Consider the following 19,915-nt stretch of genomic DNA (forward strand, 5'->3'; position numbering starts at 1 on the left):
TTTGCGCGTCATAAATGGTTATGCAGTCTTGTGAGTCGTGCAGGAGGCAACACGAGAAGCCCAGTGTGGTGCATTGACGATGCGTGCCACGCGTGGTCGTCGCGCCAGGTGTTATCAAGGTTCACAATCTAGGGCCAGGCCTTTTGAAATTGTTCACGTTCATGGGAGATAGGAGCGCACATTCAATTTTCAAAATTGATTGCTTTGGACTTGAGCATTCGAGGAAGACAGTCGCAAGGCTTCATGTTGTAGGTCGTGCATGGTATCGACTGATTGCGTTGGCGTCCGACACCTACAAGCTGACCTTTCCCTGTCAAGGCCGCAGAACACCCCAAATTGAAGTTGAGAAGAAAAAAACCTTCCGATCAATGGGGAGATGTATGCCCCAGTATAGGCCTCTCCATGTGTGGAAGCAGCGGAGTGTACATTCATGTCGTTCTTAAACGGCTGCGATGGAATGGCTCGCATGTACGTGCCCTTTCGGACTCAACTGCTCTTGCAGTGTGCAGTAGTAGTTTCCCATCTTAACCAAAACTGAAATTCGGGACCCGTGCCTTATATCTTCGACCTACGGTTGTGTAAATCCCAATCGCGGCTTTGCGCTTTCGTGTTCTCGACGAAGACACTACTCATACTCCCACGCTTGCGTCGTGTGGCTTATCCTGACTACCTGAGAGTATGGCACGATGCTAATTGCCATCAATCTTCTGCCTGTTCCAATTAGCGTGAGAGCGCTTTGCATTGCCAAACATGTGCGTCCTCTATGGTCGGCAGGTTAATGTTTGATTGTTTGACGTGCTGATAGGGTTCTGCGAAACGCAGTGTAAATTTCACATTATTTGGTTACTCAAATTCAGAGTGACGGGAGTACTATGAAAAGGCTCAGGTATGGTGTGCCGTAGTTGAGATGAAAATCCTTCACCTGACTCTCTCGATGCTGAGTTATGGCACATCGAGATGATTCCATCTCTCACTTTCACCACACTCTCTGTTCTCTAGAGCCCAGTACCCTCAGACGACTGTTCTCGCCGCGTTCTCTCGCTCTCCTTACAATTATCCTCCCACGCATTTCTTCAAGATGCCGCAGGCCTCCCTGAAGCGAGAACACTCTCCAGATACCGGCTCTGACACGGAAGAATCGCCAACCAAGCGCCATGCCACCGTTTTCGAGTACATGAGGCAGCAAAAGCAGAACTCCACATCCGCGACTCAGAAGCTCTGGCTGCCAGCTGTGAAGTGCCCAGACGATCTATCGCGTGCCAGTCTGGCCGACTGCTTCCGCATCCTCTCTAAAGCGGTGGATTCCTCAAACCATCAAGAACCGGGCACGGCCAGTCCATCTGCTTGGGCCAGGAGCCCTTCGGGCAAGCTGATGGACGGTTTCCTGAGGGCGCTGTTTGATGACAGCTGGACATCGGCGGATCCTATCGTAGTCGTTGAAAGAAGGAAACCCAACAGCGCTTTCATGGAGTATGGCCGCGTGGTGATTGCTGAAAGAAGCGACGGTGAGTCCATCTTGGGTATCAATCGATTCAGTACCTAGAGTAAAACTGCTGACCGCGCATAGACAAACATCTGATGGTAGTTTGCACGTTGCCGGTCTGCATGTTACCTCTAAGCCTTATCTGGGGCTTTCGAAATCACGACATGACCCAGACCTTGGCACCGACTGAGCTCAATTTCTTTTTTGACAGAGGCGTCAGAGTCGCAGCGGATCTACGGATTCAGCAGCGTCGCATGCTCTTACAGGCCAAAGCGACAGTATGCGAATATGTCGATGCAGAAAACTTTCGACGTGCCGTGGCTTTCGCCCGGAACGCTGTAGGCCACAGGGAGCAGAAGGGGACAAGCGCCTTCCGCTTTATTGAAGATACTTGGCGTTCCGCCCAATCCGTCGACATACTTTCGATGCTCCAGGACGATTACCGTCAAATCTGCGACACAAATGGAAGGCTAGGCGTGTTGGCAAGGCCTTTCGCCATTGGCAGGGGGATACACAGAGTTGAGGAGTTTCTCAGGTCGATGGCTCGCAGTAAGATCGATAGAACTCCGTTGCTCCTGCAAGAAAGCGACGCTCTCTGCTGGATGCGATCTTCTGAGAGGAGGAACGGAAATTAGAAGCTCCGGCGATCGCCACAGACGATTCGGTGCTTGTCGAGGAAGGGCGACCCATGAGCCGTGGGAACGAGGTCCGCCATCCCGTAACCCCGTTCCTGTCTTGGCCGACGGACCCCACGCTCCGTCAATGCCAATATTCCGGTTCCGGTATCCGGAGTCAATGGACATTTGATACTTTCGATTTGTTTGTCAATTCGGAGAATAGATAGCATCCGCCATATATCAATGAGGGGAATCGGTAGGGTTGTAACGGGGCATGAACGTCCGCATCATGCCTATATAAGACACTCAACGTCCGTTGTGGTATAGATGTCGACACCTTCGAATCTGACTCCCATCCCTCCCACAGCCGTTATCCATCATTCAAAATGAAGACATTCCAACTCTCGGTCTCTTTCTTGTCGACGCTCCTGGTCTCGCAGGTCGTCACCGCGCAGAGCGGCCCATGGGGACAATGTAAGTGATATGTGCCGGATACATCGTACTTGAACTCATTCTGATGACTCCAGGCGGCGGCAACAACTGGACAGGGGCAACGACCTGTGTGAGCGGATACACTTGCCAGGTCATCAAGTGAGTTGCTCCATGAAGCACGTATCTCAGTGTCTGACACTCGCAGCGACTGGTACCATCAGTGCATCCCTGGGTCGCCCAACCCACCTGTGACCACGACGACGACGACGACTACACAGCCTCCATCTACCATGACAACCACGACCCGCCCGCCGACCACCACCTCTGACGAGGACGACGGTTGCGAAATTCAGCCGGCCCCTTAAACTCCTTCCCCTCAACAATCCCGAGTTGTCTAGCAGCTACGAGGGGAGGAGGATGGACAATACACGAAACACTGGCATTTTTGGTTGAATGTGATCTCTGGCTCCTGAAACCAACCGGGGAAGCCTCTCAATGCGACTGGGCAAGAATTAGTACATATAGAGGCTAAAGAAACATGAACCATTGGCTTTGATGAAGAACCTGGGCTGTGAACATCTAGCGCGCTTGATTACGTCCTTTTCGAGTGCCACTCTTCAACTTCGCTTCTTCACCATCACTGTGTCCTGACACGATGACCCAAACCTGATCTCAGCAACTCTTCCTTTGAGGATAAATGCACGAGAATAGCTTCCCATTAGTGCCTATACGAGGGACGTTTCTATTAGGACCAGGCACTGGGCCCTATATTCCGGGATATGTGCACTTTCCCAAGCCTCCAGTCTTCGAACGACAGCCAGAAGCCATCAATAGCAGGACAAATACACGGTAGAACAATATTCTGCCATTGGATACTGTCGCGGAGTCAGTCTACACTACTGATATGATTATGCGCCAACCACCGACATAGTACTCGGAGTCTTCATGTTGGATGCCATACACGATGAGTTGGCCTTCGACTGCCATGAACCGCCCATAGAAGGTCCACCGGAACTTGATCAGACCGTGGAGCTTTTCAAAGAATCAAGAGCTCTATATTGCAACCTTCGAGGGATTCTGTTCGATCAGGGTACGCTTCATGCTTCGAACGCTTGGCTCATGTTCGCAGCTGGCAGCTCGGCGCCTCCATTCAATTGAAGCCAACTCCTAGTATGCCAATATCCACATCACCCCTATTGCAAAAAGGACCACGGATTTCACTCAAGTGTCAATTGCTACATGTACTTCATGCATCAGGAGTGCGTGTGGACTGACTGGCTTGATAAGTCATCGATGGAGTGTCCGAGGACTCAGTGTTGTCTGCGGGGCACCCGCCTCTTCTGTGAATCTTGGGACAAAGTACTCTGGCTGGCGTTGACAAGGTTCTGGCCGGTTTCCATAAGCATAACAAGAAGAGTGGTTTTGTATTCGTCCGCCGTGGTATGAAATGTCAAGCATTCGACCTTTCATATCTAACAAAGCTCTCTCAAAATCCTTTTGCCGAACCATCAAAGTATCTGAGATGTAACCACTCTATGTTGCCCAGGGTCTTCGCCGATGAAGCGCCTTATCCGCCCTGGCTTTGAGGCGAGGCGTCGCCGATAAGTACCTAACTTTGACTGTTTAGGACAGAGCAAGCCCAAATCATAGTTTACTCATCCGAACTAGACTAGGTGCAGAGCGAAAGGGCAACTTCTCAAGGATCAATTGTGTTCACCAGGACTCGAGTGAATACCGCAGACTGACTGTAGCGGCGCGTGCTTAAACATGGCCTCATACTCTAAACCTCACATGGAAACGCACCACTAATCAAAATACATCCCCGTGACATGTCCTCTTTGAGACAGCAGACGAAGACATCCTGCCATAAATGGAGGATAACCGGAGTTGTGGGGTCAAGTTGCCATCTGCAAGCCCTCGTGTCTCTCCTTAATATTCTGTTATGGTCTTTACGAACCCCGGTGCAATCGAGCATCTCGTGTATGGGGCGAATCTTCCAGATGTTTTATTTGGCCGCAGGAACATACTAGAGCTACAACTCCGGTTCATTTTTGGCTGGCTTCGGCTGATGTGCTTCAATCTTCTGATAAACTCTACAGAGGATTTGACTGATTACGCACCTTATGCCATCAGCACAAGAAACTAGAGGGCACGCCTCCATCGTTACCTTCATCCCTACTTCTTATGCCTATATATTGCTCCCTTGAGTGCCTTCATCCTCCTCCTATATCTCTCTCTTCCTACAGCCAGTAGGTTTTCAAAGAAAAAGCAGTCAACTTTTATATAACTCTTCTATCTTCCACTTCAACACTTTATTGAGCGAAACCTTTTTCCACTCATCTCAAAGCTATCCCGGGGTCAACATGGCAAAGCTTTCTCAACGGTCCCGCTGGGTTCAGCTGCGACTTGAGCGTGCTGAAATCTTCAAGTCACTGATGCTCAAGGATGATCTTGAACCCGTCGTATCGAGCAACACGATCTACAGTATTATTTACATGACCACGGAAGCTCTCGCTGAGTCCTTCAACATTGCCAAAGCCGCCATCAAGGCTTCTGGCTCTGAAGTCATGGTTGACGCCGTGCTCATGGAGGCTCTCTTGGCTGAAGTCTTTGAAGGCTGGGACATTCCGGCAAGCTGGAATCGACTTGATAATGCTGATGTAGATTTCTGTGAGCCATCGCTGCCTACTGACACTTATCAAACTAGTGTTGGCTGGTACCGTGAGTAGATCGATCGATGTTGACTTTTACGACGGTGGACTAACATTTGCACAGCCAATGGGAACGCAGATTCACAGGCCTCCTACTGCGTCCATCTCAATTACTATCCTCCTTCCCTGCGTTTCTACTATGCCGATACCGTCTGGGGCCGGGAGCTGGGCCTTGACGAGATCAAGATCATCTTCCACACTCGCCACGAAAGCATCTCGCGCCATGAGCATATGGAACTCCTCGAAACAGTTGGCAAGGACATGCGAGACATGATCGCAAAAGAGAATAAGTCTCGTGCGATTAGGTACATTCGCAGGATGATCATTCGCCGCAACAATGCAACCATTGACCCGCGTCGTGCGTTGCAACAGCATCCCGACACATACCACTTCATGGATTTCGATCTCGATGTCATGCAGAGATACCCGTGGCTGAATGTTGTGCGTGGCTCGATCAAAGCGACTCAGGGTTTGTTTTCTTCGATGCAAGCTGCGTCTGGAGTGGCCCAGGGCAAGGGTAGGCGCGAGAATTTCAAGCAGAAGCGCAGCGTCCGTTTCCCCGAAGCGACTTGGAAAGATACTGCTGCATCAAGCCAGTAATCTCGGGACATGAAAGTGGGCTCTTCACGCGCTTTTCTCGATCCGGGTCGGTGGTCAGCCGACGACGACGAGACTTCAACTTGGGCGAACTTGCCAAGCTCCTCCCGTCGCCGTTCGAATACATGGAGCGATGTTTCGGACTGGACGGAGGCTGATGGATAAGCCTGGCACAGTAACGAGTTCTCTTACTCTGATCATAAAGAGAACAACGTACTTCCTTCTGGAGGCTGGTGGGTGTGCAAACACGGCCGAACTTTTGATCTGTTAGTGCGGCGAGACGGGACGCATCTAAACAGCAATAGGAAAGGGGTGAGAGGCAAAACGTCACCTGGCTCTCGGATAGTGGCTGTCCTGAAATCTATGACTCGAGAGTCAGGGCAGGGAGTCGCAAGCAAGAAGGGCGGTTTTCGACTTGATGAAACCAATGAAGTCTGATCTCAACACTGAACTGAAGCTAGCTCTTGCGGTGCGAATTTGAGCCATGTCCCGATTTACCAACTATCCCCATTGCAGCACTGAGCAGCTCTCAGTCACACAGCGAATTGCCATCGGGGTGATTACTGCTTTATCCAAGAGAGACTGGAAGCGGTATATGCGCTTCCAGACAAATGAAGTCCTCAAAACAAGCCACACAGTTCTCTCTCATCTATGTGCAGGGTGAATCCGGGCACTTGCTACCAGAGCCGAGAATGCCGTGAAGGATTTAAATGATTCGGCTCCTGATTTGATGTGAGGTCTACATGCGTCGTCCCCCTCCAAGGCGGATTTGAGCGCGCGCTGAACGAAACAGCGTACCATCTCACACCACCCTACCCGAGGCCAAGCGAAGACGTTTCAGCACTGATATCAATGCGGGATCCTCCGATGATAGAGTGAGGGTGGTTGATGGCCCAGACGACTTGACCGTGGTTGAAGTTCATGAGCTATTTCGCATCCTTGATGCGGGACTCCGCGCCGGTTTTGGTGCGCATGTCGGTCAGACTTTTGTCGCTCTCCTTCACGTCTGCTAACAGTAAGTAGTCGGTGTGCCGCACGAGTTCATGATCCAGCCACAGATACAATCGATCTTGTCCCGACACCACGATCCTGTTGGTCTTTCATTTGCCACGGGCGAGAAATCGAGAAAGATTTCACACTCACCCCGGACCAGATCGCTGTCATAGACTAGGAGTCTATACATCATCACGAGCTTGTCCAGATCCATTGTGCAATACACGCCATGTCAGTACGATCTGCTTTCCTACAATACAACGCTTTGGGGGCTATGCAGTACGCTCGAAAGTATATCGAAGAGCGCACCAAAGGCAAAATAACCCGTCCGGTACACGAGACCGTACAGTTTTGCAGCATCGACCAGTATGTCTAGGGGCTGCCATTACACCTGGCAAGGCCAGATGAGCCCTGGCTGTTCGGGGTTCGGGTAGAGCGACGGTACTACTGATGTTTGGATGGCTATCAATCACCCTTGTAGACTGTGACGCTCGAAGTCCAGAGATGTGGCAGCAGATGGTGTGGATATTGATCGACGCAAGGAGCGTGCTGGAACGAGGCGTTGGAACAACTGCATCGTTATGTCCGGATTGATATCTGGTGCCGCGGTGAACGCCGCCTGTCTGGTGTGGCAGTTTGTTGTTCATAAATCAAGCTTGCCGCGGCCTGACAATGGCAAGATGCTCGACAAAAAGACAGGCGCGACATCTGGGTGGACATGTATGAACAGGGTTGTGAACTCGTGATGCCTGATGGCGGGAGCTACCAATGTTTAGGTCGTTACCAAATGCAACACGAGTGCAAGACGAGGTTTATGAAAGATTCTCGACGTCGAGATTGCATGCCAGGAGAATGACACATTCACAGTGGTCATTGACGTCTGTCACGTATCGAGTCTATCGACCCACGCGATGCGCAACATCCCGCGCAACATTGCCCAGAACCCCTGAATCCCCCGCGCACGCTAAGCCAAAAGCGGCATCTTCCCTGCATCTATCATTGCGACATTGCTTTTGTCATGCCGATAAGCACGTCGAGGCTGATATTTGATATGACCTCGCGTTTCACACTTAGCCTTTCTTTCTAGAAAACGCAGTGATGATCTCAAGTCTGCCTTACATCCCAGCAAGCCTCCCTTGAGCCGACAATCAAAACCAAGAGAAGCAATCGTAATCCAGGGACAGCTCCGAACACTGCTTGATAAGATGCGTTCACGACCGTACACCCCGCCACCGGCTCTCCCATCTTTTCTCGATGACATTGCAGCAATGCTCCCTGCCCCGAAGCCAGCATACCGCTCCAAGGATGATTCAGATATTCAGCTACAGGAGCTGGACCCTGAATCCAGTCGGCTCATTCCCCAGAAGAAGAAGTCGCATCGGGTGTGGGTACAGGGTAAACTGGCACAAGTGAGGAGTGTATCGACCGCGCGGATCAAGTCACAGAAGAAAGCCAGGGAAGCAGAAAAGGGCAAAGAGGCCGACAAGAACAATGAGACCCCCCAAAGACGCAATTCGGCCGGTGATCAACAGGATACAGGCACCGAAACGGAGGATGAGGAGACTGCCGTCAGAGCGCGTCAACTGAGGGGCTATGGCATTGGAGGCATCGGGAACATTCGTGAGCGCTGATCTCGACAACTTTCAGAACATCCGTGGACTAACGTTGCGCAGGACGACCGACTGAGGTTATTCATGGACCGAATCCGCCACCTAGTCGCAGCGAGCCCGGTACCCTGTCCAAAGGCCGTGCGGCATCAAAGTGGAATCTGAGAGAGATGTTCGCACTTGAACCAGAGGCCTCCACTATGCCAAAGAGATAATGTACACAGCTACCGTGCCTTTACTTCCTCAATGCGACTGGAAAGCATCTTGTTGGGATTCCCCGTGCGACTTTCAAGTCCGGTGATGGTCAAGGCTGCATTGCACGCGGATGAGCTCAGCATGATCCGATTTTGATGCGAGGAGCCACAACTGCTGCTGGACATCCACGAGGGCAATGGTGTGTTTCGGTGGGGAACAGGGTGAGAACGGCCGAGTGATGCCGTTGTGTTCGTGTTCATATGCTTATCATGTACTTTCATCAATCTACATACCTATGAATAGTCTAGAAATCCACGACAAGTGCACAGTGTGACTCTTGAGGTGTAAAGATATTGCCCTGTCAGTGAACGCTCATGAGCGACACCCAGAACGATTCCATCCGGACGGAGGTCGTAGACTTATGCGTGACTTCTCTCCTCAATGAACTCCGGGCAACTTGGGAATGCAATGAGGTGAAGTTGTACATGTGCAAGTACAGCGAACAGTGACTCTATTTCAACCTTAGTATGTGAAGAGTTTGTTGTCTGTTTAAGATAGTTCATGGAAGTCTGTGCCAGTATGTGGTTGTGACGTGTGTTTGGTGGCTACTACTCAACGCAACACATGCGAACGTCGCCAGACACACAGTGATTCCATCGCCACATGCAGTGTTACTATTGCCAACTATTGCTTCACTTCAGAACATCGGCTTGCAGTAGAATCATTGATTCAATCGTCTTTCAGACGCGCATAAAAGCAGATCTATCTCTGATGGTTTGGACCAGCTTCCTCTCTCTCCTCACCAACCACCAACAGACACAACAACAGCAAAAGCAACAACTTCTCTCTTGCCCTTGAACTGACAACTCCAGACAACAATTCTTCAGCTACAGCTAACGCCCCTTTTGGCTAACAAAAGACCACCGAGCCGAAGTCATGTCTCCCACCACTCCTGTTGCCGCCAAGGCCCCCGAGGCCACCAAGACTGGCGCTGCGCCTGGTCCCGCTACTCATAACCAGTGGACTTGCGGTGGTTGCAAGCACGTCAACGTTGACGGCGTTATCATCTGCGGCAATTGCGGTAAACGCGGTTAGACGCATGACACTAGTCGGCACACACCTACCCGTCCTGATGATGTGGCTTGACCACCTGCTGCTAGTTAGTTAGTGCTGCGATGGCCGTATCAAGTAAGAGCGCTGGGATAGCGGTGACCGATCAAGAAGAGTATCTGGAGTCATAACATTCGACTGGCAAATATAACTGAGAAAATGAACCAAAAAAAAAAAAAAAAAAACCTCTGGAAAACCACCCAAAACAAAACAAGATTCCCCATTTGCCCATGAAGACTCCCGGTGGTAGACAGATACTTTAGGAAAAGAAGATCATTCTTCACATATTGATGCCTTACGAAATGATTGTGACACTTGACCATGCTAACAAATCTGTGACTGCCGCCCTGAAAGCATGCTGCTTACAGGACTGGGATGCATTCGTCGTTATGTGCCTTGTAGACACTGGAGTAGCCGCCATTCTAAACCTGCCACCAACACGACCACTCGCAGGTCAATAGTGATGGGGTTCTTGAACAATTTACCCCTATCCTTCACTTGTTCTAGCTTGTAATTTATGGTGCAGTCTAAGATACGCAGGTGACCCTGCTTGATACGGGTTGATTCCGGTGTGTATCGCCCGACCCCCTTTTTCGCGTTTACATCATGCTCGAAGATAAACATACATCTTCACATGTCCGGCGACATGATTTGACTCTACAAATCAGTTTAATCGTCATCATTTCATTCATTCAAACTGGCTATGCACATTTCTCCCATCTATCACGGCTGCCAAAGTCACTATGCGCGACACATCTTGCCATCCTCCGCCACAGTCCACTGATCACTCGCGACACCCTTGAGAGTCCAGAAAAGGCCCTTGGGATCCCACTCCTTCTTCGTCTTCGCCAACTGCTCGTAGCTCTCTCCATAGAAGGCGTGCTTCCAGTCGGGCTCGTTGAAATCTGCTTCGTTCATGTATGCCGCGCCGTCGGGCGTGACAGCCTTGATCCGGGGCACAAAGTCGTCCGTCATGCGTGCCTGATTGGCAAGCATGGCGTCCCAGTCCTCGGGCTTGGTGGACCACTGGGTCAGGAGCTGCAACTGGATCAGGGTCGAACGCCACTTGGGTTGAACGGCGTTGGAGACGGCGTGGGGCGGGTTGAAGTTGCCTAGCGTGCCGACGGCGATCACCCTGTCGGGCAGGAGGGAGGTGATAGCGGCCGACAGCTTGGCCGGCTCGTTCTCGACGACGGATCGGGGGATGAGGCGGCCGCCGTACTGGTAGTCGGAGCTGGAGAGGCTGCCCCACGGCAGGGGGCCCAGGTAACGATCGTAGTGGTCGCGGAAGGCCAGTGTGGAGAATCCGGCGGCGTACTTGACATTGTTCTCGTCGAGGAAGTCAATGAACTCGCCCAGGACCTCGTTGCGCACGTAGTCGCCGGTCGAGTCGACGACGGTGACGGGCGCGAGGTTGAAGTAGAGGCCGTTGAGGATGTACATGATGGTGGCGCCGCTGTCGGCCATCTGAGGCGCCAGCTCGTGGAACTTGGCGATGATGGCGGCGTACGTGGCAGGTGTCACGTCGCCGGCGAGAATTTGCATGCTGGCGCCACCAATGTTGCTGGCTTCGTGGGCTCGGACGATGACGCTGGTGACGACGGCGTAGTTGCCACCGCCTCCGCCACTGAGAGCCCAGAAGAGGTCCGGGTTCTTCTTGGGGGAGGCGGTGAGGATGGCACCGGTGGCCGTGACGACCTCGTACTCGAGGGCCTGGTCGGCTGCGAGACCATAAGTTGTGCTGAGAGTCGAGTGACCGCCTCCCTGGATGAAGCCACCGGCGACGCCGACGCTGGGGCATCCGCCGACGACGACGGTTAGGCCTGCCTTGTGGGCGGCTTCGGCGGCTTCGGCGCCCGTCACGCCGGCACCGAAGCGCATCGCAGGGCCCGAGTATGATTTGGACGTGTAGTTGGGGATAACTTCGGTGCTCTTGAGGTGATGGGTCCAGACCGAGAGGGCACCGGCACCAGTAGACCTGCCGAAGAAGCTGCATCAACGTGTTAGCTATGCGTCCGCAGCGGATCCGAGTTCTGGTAGCTTGTGTAACTTACTCATGGCCCGTGTTCCTGATCACAAGACGGAGGTTGTTCTTGTCGGCAAACTTGACCGCCGCAACAACGTCGTCGGGCTGGGACACTTTCACAGAGTACGCGACGTAGTTGCCCAACACACAGGGCTGGCCGCGAGGTGTGAACGCATCACACGACTGGTTCGCAAAGTACATCTGCATAGGGCTCGAGTCGGTGGGCAAGCTGATGTCCTTGTCAGAAACGATGCAGAACGGGGAGGACTCAAAGTCACGGCTCGAGAAACATACTGCAGACTTCCCTGGGTCCAACGCTGCTGCAGCGCATTGCATGCTTCGGCATCATAGGTGGGATCGTGGCAGGGCGAGCCGATGGGCACCGTCTTGACCAGTTGGCCGTTGACGGTGTTGTTGAGGCCATCCCAAGTGTTGTCGGATGGCCAGCAGTCGTCGCTGGGCAGGCAGCGACAAGCATTGGGCCCGCCTTGACGAGCTTGGATTGTGCTGCCTGTTGCGAACGCACAGCCCATGAGGCCAGAGAGAATAGTGTGTATCTTCATGCTGCTAAATCCGAGTCGGGTTGAGGGCGAGTTGAGCGTAGCCTGACGAGATCAAGCGAGGCGACAGGACTGAAGATGGAGACGCCCAAAATACCCAGGTTCTCTGTCGGCCACCCGGAAATGAACGTGCAGGTGAGCGAGGTTGGTCTGTAGCACCCGGAACGAAGCAGGCGATGGTTTGTGCGACGAGGTCTATCATCAACTCTGGCCCGCGAGGCGATGCTCAATTATACATACGGCCGACGTCCAGAGAACAGGGTGCCCCTTTTCCCCTCCTGCGCGTTCCCGCACGAGTCAGACACAAATTTTCCATCTTTTGTAAAAGTTCATGGGAGTCCCCGTTGTCGTCGCAGGCCGAGGTGTCGCTCCTGTTGCCCAAGTCGAATTAGGACAACACGTCCGCTTGGTGTGTCATGGCGAACGCCACACGTCCTGGTGCCGAGACTATCGCTGCACGGGTGGGCCAACAAAAGGGACCCGGAGGGTTTTGCGTGGTTTCGAATGCGCCAGCTGCCGAAAGGAGAGGAAAATGGACCGCTTGGCTGCTTGAGAGGCGTCAAAGGCGTCGAAGGCACTCTGTTTCTATTTTTTTTTTAGCTGCTGTCTTCGTGGTGCCTGGCGGGGAAGAGGGGACAGGTGGCGCACCATATGGACCCTTGGTTTCCCATCGGCCCGGAGGCGGCGGAGCGGGTGGCTGGATTTACTCAAAGGGTCTTAGTCTTTGGAATTGCAATTGGACATCTCGCGAGGGTGTTGATTGATCTTAGAAGGTGTCTGTGGATATTACACGCGTGGTCGTGGTCTAGGCGATGCTAGGTGAGGGATGGTCGTCCTGTGGTATCGAGATAGGAGAGCACATGCTTGCTTGTTGCGTCGACAGACTGGATATTGGCCCTCAGCTACGACAATAGCTTAATAGGTCTCCGATGCCCCATTCGGTCCCTTGGCCTTATGCTGCAACGAGTGCGAGGAGGCGAGAAGGCGAGAAGGCGAGGAGTCGGGACCCGCGTCTTTATCTCCAGGGACCGGCCGGACTAGTACCTTTAGCGTCGGAACAAAACGGTGATCCGGAGTACACCAGAATCTAATCACGCTCAAGCTTGCATATGCAGATGGCATACATCCGTACGTATGTACAATATGCGGCGTACGTTATTATCAGGGCATACAGCCTGTGCGGCATTCACCATGGCAAATAAAGCCTGGGAGGCAGAGGGTGTGCGTGCGCTGGACAGGCCAGGCCAGGAGTAGAAATCGACTCGGCAACAAGATGTCTACTGTGCGTCAATAGTAGGTAGCATCCAGATTCCAAGCTCCTCGTGCCTCGGGAAACACCCGGACCAGTCCCAGACAGATAGACTCGTGGGGTGATAGTGTCGCCCCTTGCAGCGCGGAGCATCACCCATCGCTCACAGGGGCAGACAGACCACCAGGCAGGCCTGCCTCTTAATGTGCCAAGGCCCTGGGATTCCGGTTTTCGCGATAATTACTGGCCTGCCTGCTGAGTATGTGTCTGTCGGTCATTGCAGCAATTGAGGATGTAGGGGCGCCGTGCATGATCGAGATTGAGTTGAGGTTTCGCGGGATGCACGTCATGCCAGAAATGTGAATGCGCGTCGAGTGCTGGGTGAGCTCAAGTTCGGCTTCAACCCAATGCCACGAAACCCGCCTGCGCCAGGGACGGACAGGAGTCACGGGACGCCGTTGAGAGACGCGAGGCAGAAACTTTCAGGTCGCGAGACAGACCTACAGACCACCCCGATCAGCATCAGCGACGACCACCGACTCCAACCCTGAGAATAAAAGTAGGTACGTGTAAGACCGAGGATCATCTTTTGGAAATTCCCATCAGTGAGTGCACGTGCCACTCAAGATCCGACTGGCGAGCCAGTTTCGGATTAGAGTGCAGGGTAGTCAGCTTGCTGATGGTGATTGACCGTCACTGACGGCGTGTTCTCACTTTTTAATGATTTCACTCCAACTTGCCTTCACCACAGTCAGTCGGCCTGACAGACTAAGCATCGGTTCCTTCGCAGCGGAATGACGCCAGAGAAAGCGGGCCACTCGCTCGCTTTTTGATCCTTCGAGACAGACCCTGGGCCGCTCGTCCACGGCGCAGCGACGATCACAAAGGGCTCAACAGCAATTCAGAATTCAGATCATGCTATAATTCCCACCATCTGGCTGCCTCAAAACCGAACTCATCGCTGCATATTCTTGGTCACGACCCGTCTACGACGCCGTGGTGCCAACAGACAACTGGCTGGCTGGCTGGCTGGCGATGGCTGCACCCAGGCATGACTGACATGGACGGTAGACACGAATCCTGATACTCGACGACCCCAGCGATCATAGCCATGTCCGGCATCGCATCCTCCGCTTCGCCATGGAGCGGCGCAACGGAGCCCCCGACTACCGTTTGCTTGTCCGCGTTTGCCCTCCTCAACTCGCGACTGGCTGCATGCGCCTGACAGGCCTCCCTTCCAAAAGGCAACGACACAAACACAGACGCAGCTTGCATGCTGTCGAGGTTCCTCTGATCATCTACCATGTACGTGCAGCGGGCCTCGCTTGACTTATTCAGATGTGACCGTCACATTGTTCATACCAGGGCCCTTGTCTCCCGACGACGCCAGTTTGCCATCCAATAGGACGTTCCTTGTTTTGCGTCGCATTCGACTGGAGACTTGGACTGCCCAACGCTTCGTGTTATCTCTCTTTTCCTACCCGATGCCCATCATTTTCTGGTTGCCGGTACCCATCTCCATCATACATGACGGTCAATATCCCACCCACTTCGTCCATCATCGCTACGATACTGCCTGCACCTCTCCTCTCTCCATTCAGCCCCCCTTCACCCCTTGGTCTCATTCAAATCAGAAGAAGGAATCGGAACAGTCTTGAAGAGTTGAGGATCAGTGAAATTGACTGGAGCTACCATCACCAGCTGGATCTGCTCTGTGGTACATTACATGCAGTCTCAGCCCTCGACGGTACACAACGTATTATAGGGGCGCACGCCATCTTCTTCACTTGCGTAACCTCATCATTGAGAGGTTGAGATTCCATCACGGGACTGTCACATATTATCCGGAAACAACCAAGATGCGGAGGACGGCATGGCTTGCCGGGCTCATGTTCGCCATGGCGGCGATGATATCGCCGGTCAGCGCACAGAACGCATCCAGTAATGGGCAAAGCGGCGAGATGGACTTCTTGGTGCGGATGCCCAACTGCGCGGTATGTGGTCCAGACCTGCTAGACAGCAGGTGAGACGAGAGTACAACGAATCACTGACCCCAGAGCCAGTTGCAATGCTTCCTGGAGATGCGCGCGGCGCAGGAAGCCCCATGCGACCCCGAAGACCTCGACTGCCTGTGCCAGTCGGCCGCGTTCGGCAACAATGCGGTCACGAGCTGCGTCGTCAGGACCTGCTCGACCAAGGAGTCCCTGCTGGCCCGCAACCTCATCTCAACAGCCTGCAAGCTGCCCGTGCGGGACCATTCGCAGACGTACACCATCGTCGCCATCGTCTTCTGCGTCTTCTCCGGCCTGGCCGTGCTGCAGCGCTTCATGGCCAAGCTGCTCGTCGTCGACGCCACCATTGGCATGGACGACTACATGGTCCTCCTGGCCGCGGCCATCCAGGCGCCCATGGCCGCCATTGGCGTCGAGATGGGCGTCGCCAACGGCCTGGGCCGCGACATCTGGACCCTCGAGTTCCACCAGATCACCAGATTCGGCTACGCCCTCTACATCTTCACCAACCTCTACTTTGCCAACATTGCCGTCATCAAGCTGGCCTTTGTCTTCTTCTACCTCCGCGTCTTCCCCAAGCGCAACGTGCGCCGCTACCTGTGGGCGACCGTCGCCCTCGTTGTCTGCTTCGGCACCGCCTTTGTCGTCGCCGGCATCTTCCAGTGCACGCCCATCAGCTACTACTGGACCCGATGGAAGGAGGAGGCCACCGACCACGGCCACTGCGTCGACGTCAGCGCCCTCGCCTGGGCCAACGGCGCCATCAGCATCGGCATCGACCTCTGGATGATCGCCATCCCCCTCTCGCAGGTGCACAACCTCAACCTCGACTGGAAGAAGAAGGCCGAGGTCGCCTTCATGTTCTGCGTCGGCCTCTTTGTCACCGTCATGGCCTGCATCCGCCTCGAGTCGCTCATCTCCAACGACGTCCACTCCCCCAACGCCACCTGGGTCAAGCAGGAGGTTGCCATCTGGTCCACCATTGAGGTCAATGTCGGCATCATCTGCGCCTGCCTGCCCTCCCTGCGCACCCTCGTCGTCCTGCTCTTTGGCCGCATCCCTCTCCTCAGCAGCTCCTTTCAGCGCGCCCAGCGCCCGCGCCCCGTGCAAGACGGCGACGACGAGAAAAGGATAAAGGGCGGCTTCCGCAAGAGCAAAGCCTTTGGCACCATCAGCAGATCCATCGCGGAGCCCGTCGAGGGCGGGCGCTCGAGGTCCCGCGCGGCCAACGAGAGGGGCATCCGTATGGAGACCGAAGTTGCCGTCGAGTTTGAGACCATGAGCGCCGAGGACGACGAGGCGAGGCTGATGAAGCGCGATGCCGAGCTAGGATTGGCCCTGTCGCATTCGGCTTTGTCGCACGACTCGTCGAGCTCCAACTCCCTGGACAAGCACAAGGAGATACGGCCCTAGGCTGGCGACAGGGTCAGGGTGACGATCAAACGAACGAGATGCATAGACAGGAGTTCTGGAGCTTCTATTTCGGATGGTGCAACGCAAGGCAAGCGTGTCACCGGGTATCCTCTTGTATACCCTTATTATCTAGCCGCAAATGGGCGGATGAGCGCATATTCTCATGTTAAGTCGTGGCTTTATGCAATACGTGCCGATGTCGCGTGATTACTTTTTGCCGTCCATTACCTATACCTGCGTCTTCCTCCTTCTCTCCCTCCTTCTTCGTCTTTCGCTTCTTAGACTTGTTCGGATTGCTCTTGGGCTCCGCTCCGCCTTTTCCATTAGCCTGGCCTTCTACGACTGCCTCCTCATCCTCCTTTCTCCTCTCACCGACGGTCTGGGCCTTGTTGTTGACGATACTGTGCACAGCAGCCATGGCCATCTCTTTTGCCGCCTCTATCCTTTTCTGGTCGACGTATTTGATAGTGCTAGCGACCATCTTCTGATCTCTTTTCCTCCTATTCTGGTACGCTACCCAGTCCTCCCTCGCTAGAGAGAACTCCACCGGCGCTTCAAAGCGGCTCCAGTCACGGAGAAACAGCTCTCGCACGTCCGGGTCGGACAGTGCGTCACAGTCTTGCTTGTGTCGCGGCCATGCCTTGTTGAAGCACTCCTATAGCGTTTGGTCAGAAGAGATCCTTGGTGAAGGAAGAGACGGTCCATATACCTTGTCGCAGAAGCGGAAGAAGCCACAGCGTGAACATTGCATCGTCTTCTCAAAAATGCCACAGCATCCAAAGCAATTGCGGTGGTCCTTGCCGATCTGAATTGGTGGGCAGTATCGCTGGATGCGGTCGTTGAGCTCCATCAGCTCTTTGATGGTCTGGATGGGCAGGACCTGCAAAATATATGTGAGCAACCTGGCCTGCAATGGAGTGGGAGGCGAGAAAGTGCGCCGACGTACCGCCAAATGCTCCTTCTCATGGACATGAACGAGCGGATTCTTGGACGATGCACCGTGCCCTACGGCAAACGGGTAGAGGACCACGCCCACCTTGATCTCGCTGTAGTCGCTGCCGAGTCTCTTGTGCTTCGCTTGCTCGTTGGCTCGCCAATGGGGCGTCAAGAGATCCAGCTTCTTTCCCCCGTGGTCTACGCAGCCATACGACGGGTTATTCGGCGGTGCCCAATGGTCGACCTGCACGATGATCATCCAGTTCGTGCAGGGCTCGCCGTCAGCCACGTATCCCCGGTGGTCGACGCTGTGCTTCCACGGTACCGTGTCAATGGTCCTGATGATATCCTGATTAAGTCGCAGGTCAAAGAACTGGGAGACCTGCGACGGCCTGGGTAGACTGTCGTCGCAGTGATACAGCCACTGCTGCAGGGCGTCGCGAGGTGCACCCTCCTCGATGGCGGCCAGCTCTTCGTTGACACCCGAGGGCAGGCTCCTCTCGAATTGCCTGAACAAGCGTCGCGCGCGACGGCAGCGCTTGCTTTCGCGCCCATTCATGTAGCTGTCGATCTCCAGGGCCATTTTCAGGAAATACTTGGCGCGTATGTAGTCCTTGCCGCGAAGACACAGGTCAGCCGCGGCTTGGAACATGTCCATTCGCAGCGCTCCATACTCCAAACAGACAATCCTCATCAAACCGCGGACTCTGAGAATTGTGCTGCTCATGTTCGGCCGTGTCACTCTCTTATGGACAAGGTCGCCCAGCATCTGCTCGATCGAGCTTCGCGCCACATCATGCGTACTGCGACTTTGGAATGCGTGTGGCTCGAAGCCATGCTGCCAGCAGCAGTACTGGCAGTAACACAGCTCACCCATTTTTGCCATGGACAGCTTCTGTCGCTCATTGTATATCGTGCTTCCGCAATCAAAGTAGTCGATAAAAATAGCTTTGCCTTTCTGAATCGGTTGCAGAGCGCGGACGACCATGCTCATTCGTCCCTTGTAGTCATATGGCTGGGCGACAGCGTTTGGCGTGCAGGAGTGGCGGATGAAGCGTGCGATGAAGGGGAAGACGCCGAGGACGGAGTCGGTTTGCTCGGCCCCCTCGGTCGGTATCATGTTCTGGTCAAAGGGTACCTTGACGCCGCGAATCGGTAGCCCGTACGACTTGCACAGGGCGTATTGCTTGCTTACGGGTTGTCGGTGGAGCACGTTGGGCAGACCCTTGAGCAGCGTTCTTCCCATGGGATGTAGCGTCTTGCTGAAGTCCTTGATGACTTGGGTGTTGTGCGGAGTCGCCCTCATATTGTCGTCGACGAAGAACAAGGGGTGGTCTGTCAGGATAGCCTGGCCTGTTGCGATATCCTCGTTAGCGAAGGAAGTGTACAGTGTTTCCGGGGCGCCCGTCTCCATTCTCTTGCACACGTTGAGGAGTCCTGTGGATTTTGGTCCGTATATCTTCTCGTAGCGCTCGATGGACGACCTGTATTCTTTGGGGAACATCTCCATCGAGAGGGTGACGGGGTCGTCCGACGGCAGCACAGAGCTGCTCCCATCAGTTTTGACCATTGCGTACTGGTCGGCGAGATGGATGTCAATATTTTTAAAGAAGTCAATAGCCCAAGCGGGGGCAGTGTGGAAGAAGATAGCCTTGTTCTGCAAGCAGAAAAAGTTGAGGCAAGCAGATAACGGGCTGAGGAGCTGCTGAAGGCGAGGGGTGAAAGTGAAGTCTCTGACTGCGTTTCTCCTCTGATTTCCCCTGGAAACTTTCGCTCAAGTCACTGACGACCAAGAACTACTGGCCGTATAGTGATGGTGCTCTGGACTTGCTGGTGAGATGGGACTCGACTCGGACCGGGTGGAGGGAGACCAGACGTTGAAAGCACAGAGATTCGACGACGACAAGACCAATAATGGCCCTGTGAAAGCCGCCTGGATTCTGCTTGGTTTCATACGTTGGAGTCTAGTTCGAT

The 19,915-nt window shown here is 53.9% G+C and overlaps 7 protein-coding genes across 7 annotated transcripts; 5 read left to right on the plus strand and 2 right to left on the minus strand.

Annotated features, from left to right (window-relative positions):
* Positions 1 to 1,078: 1,078 nt before the first annotated feature.
* On the plus strand, positions 1,079 to 1,673 carry J7T54_001191 (uncharacterized protein; the record flags this gene model as incomplete). The annotated part of the gene is made up of 2 exons (XM_051507246.1): positions 1,079 to 1,505; positions 1,657 to 1,673. The coding sequence occupies 2 exons, from the start codon at positions 1,079 to 1,081 to the stop codon at positions 1,671 to 1,673; spliced, it is 444 nt and encodes a 147-aa protein (XP_051361543.1).
* Positions 1,674 to 2,486: 813 nt separating this feature from the next.
* J7T54_001192 (uncharacterized protein) lies at positions 2,487 to 2,860 on the plus strand (the record flags this gene model as incomplete). The annotated part of the gene is made up of 3 exons (XM_051507247.1): positions 2,487 to 2,574; positions 2,628 to 2,662; positions 2,738 to 2,860. The coding sequence occupies 3 exons, from the start codon at positions 2,487 to 2,489 to the stop codon at positions 2,858 to 2,860; spliced, it is 246 nt and encodes an 81-aa protein (XP_051361544.1).
* A 2,035-nt stretch (positions 2,861 to 4,895) lies between these two features.
* J7T54_001193 (uncharacterized protein) lies at positions 4,896 to 5,843 on the plus strand (the record flags this gene model as incomplete). Its single annotated transcript, XM_051507248.1, has 2 exons — positions 4,896 to 5,202; positions 5,308 to 5,843. The coding sequence occupies 2 exons, from the start codon at positions 4,896 to 4,898 to the stop codon at positions 5,841 to 5,843; spliced, it is 843 nt and encodes a 280-aa protein (XP_051361545.1).
* Positions 5,844 to 8,101: 2,258 nt separating this feature from the next.
* Positions 8,102 to 8,655, plus strand: J7T54_001194 (uncharacterized protein; the record flags this gene model as incomplete). Its single annotated transcript, XM_051507249.1, has 2 exons — positions 8,102 to 8,453; positions 8,507 to 8,655. 2 exons carry the CDS (start codon positions 8,102 to 8,104, stop codon positions 8,653 to 8,655), a joined length of 501 nt encoding a protein of 166 aa, XP_051361546.1.
* Positions 8,656 to 10,486: 1,831 nt separating this feature from the next.
* On the minus strand, positions 10,487 to 12,334 carry J7T54_001195 (6-hydroxy-D-nicotine oxidase-like protein; the record flags this gene model as incomplete). The annotated part of the gene is made up of 3 exons (XM_051507250.1): positions 10,487 to 11,735; positions 11,800 to 12,000; positions 12,066 to 12,334. 3 exons carry the CDS (start codon positions 12,332 to 12,334, stop codon positions 10,487 to 10,489), a joined length of 1,719 nt encoding a protein of 572 aa, XP_051361547.1.
* A 3,105-nt stretch (positions 12,335 to 15,439) lies between these two features.
* On the plus strand, positions 15,440 to 17,005 carry J7T54_001196 (uncharacterized protein; the record flags this gene model as incomplete). Its single annotated transcript, XM_051507251.1, has 2 exons — positions 15,440 to 15,574; positions 15,644 to 17,005. 2 exons carry the CDS (start codon positions 15,440 to 15,442, stop codon positions 17,003 to 17,005), a joined length of 1,497 nt encoding a protein of 498 aa, XP_051361548.1.
* Positions 17,006 to 17,102: 97 nt separating this feature from the next.
* Positions 17,103 to 19,511, minus strand: J7T54_001197 (uncharacterized protein; the record flags this gene model as incomplete). Its single annotated transcript, XM_051507252.1, has 4 exons — positions 17,103 to 17,134; positions 17,240 to 17,660; positions 17,715 to 17,885; positions 17,952 to 19,511. 4 exons carry the CDS (start codon positions 19,509 to 19,511, stop codon positions 17,103 to 17,105), a joined length of 2,184 nt encoding a protein of 727 aa, XP_051361549.1.
* Between the last annotated feature and the right edge of the window lie 404 nt (positions 19,512 to 19,915).

Source organism: Emericellopsis cladophorae (genome assembly GCF_022114955.1).
Source record: "Emericellopsis cladophorae strain MUM 19.33 chromosome Unknown NODE_29_length_272814_cov_116_152143, whole genome shotgun sequence".
NCBI lineage: Eukaryota > Fungi > Ascomycota > Sordariomycetes > Hypocreales > Bionectriaceae > Emericellopsis > Emericellopsis cladophorae.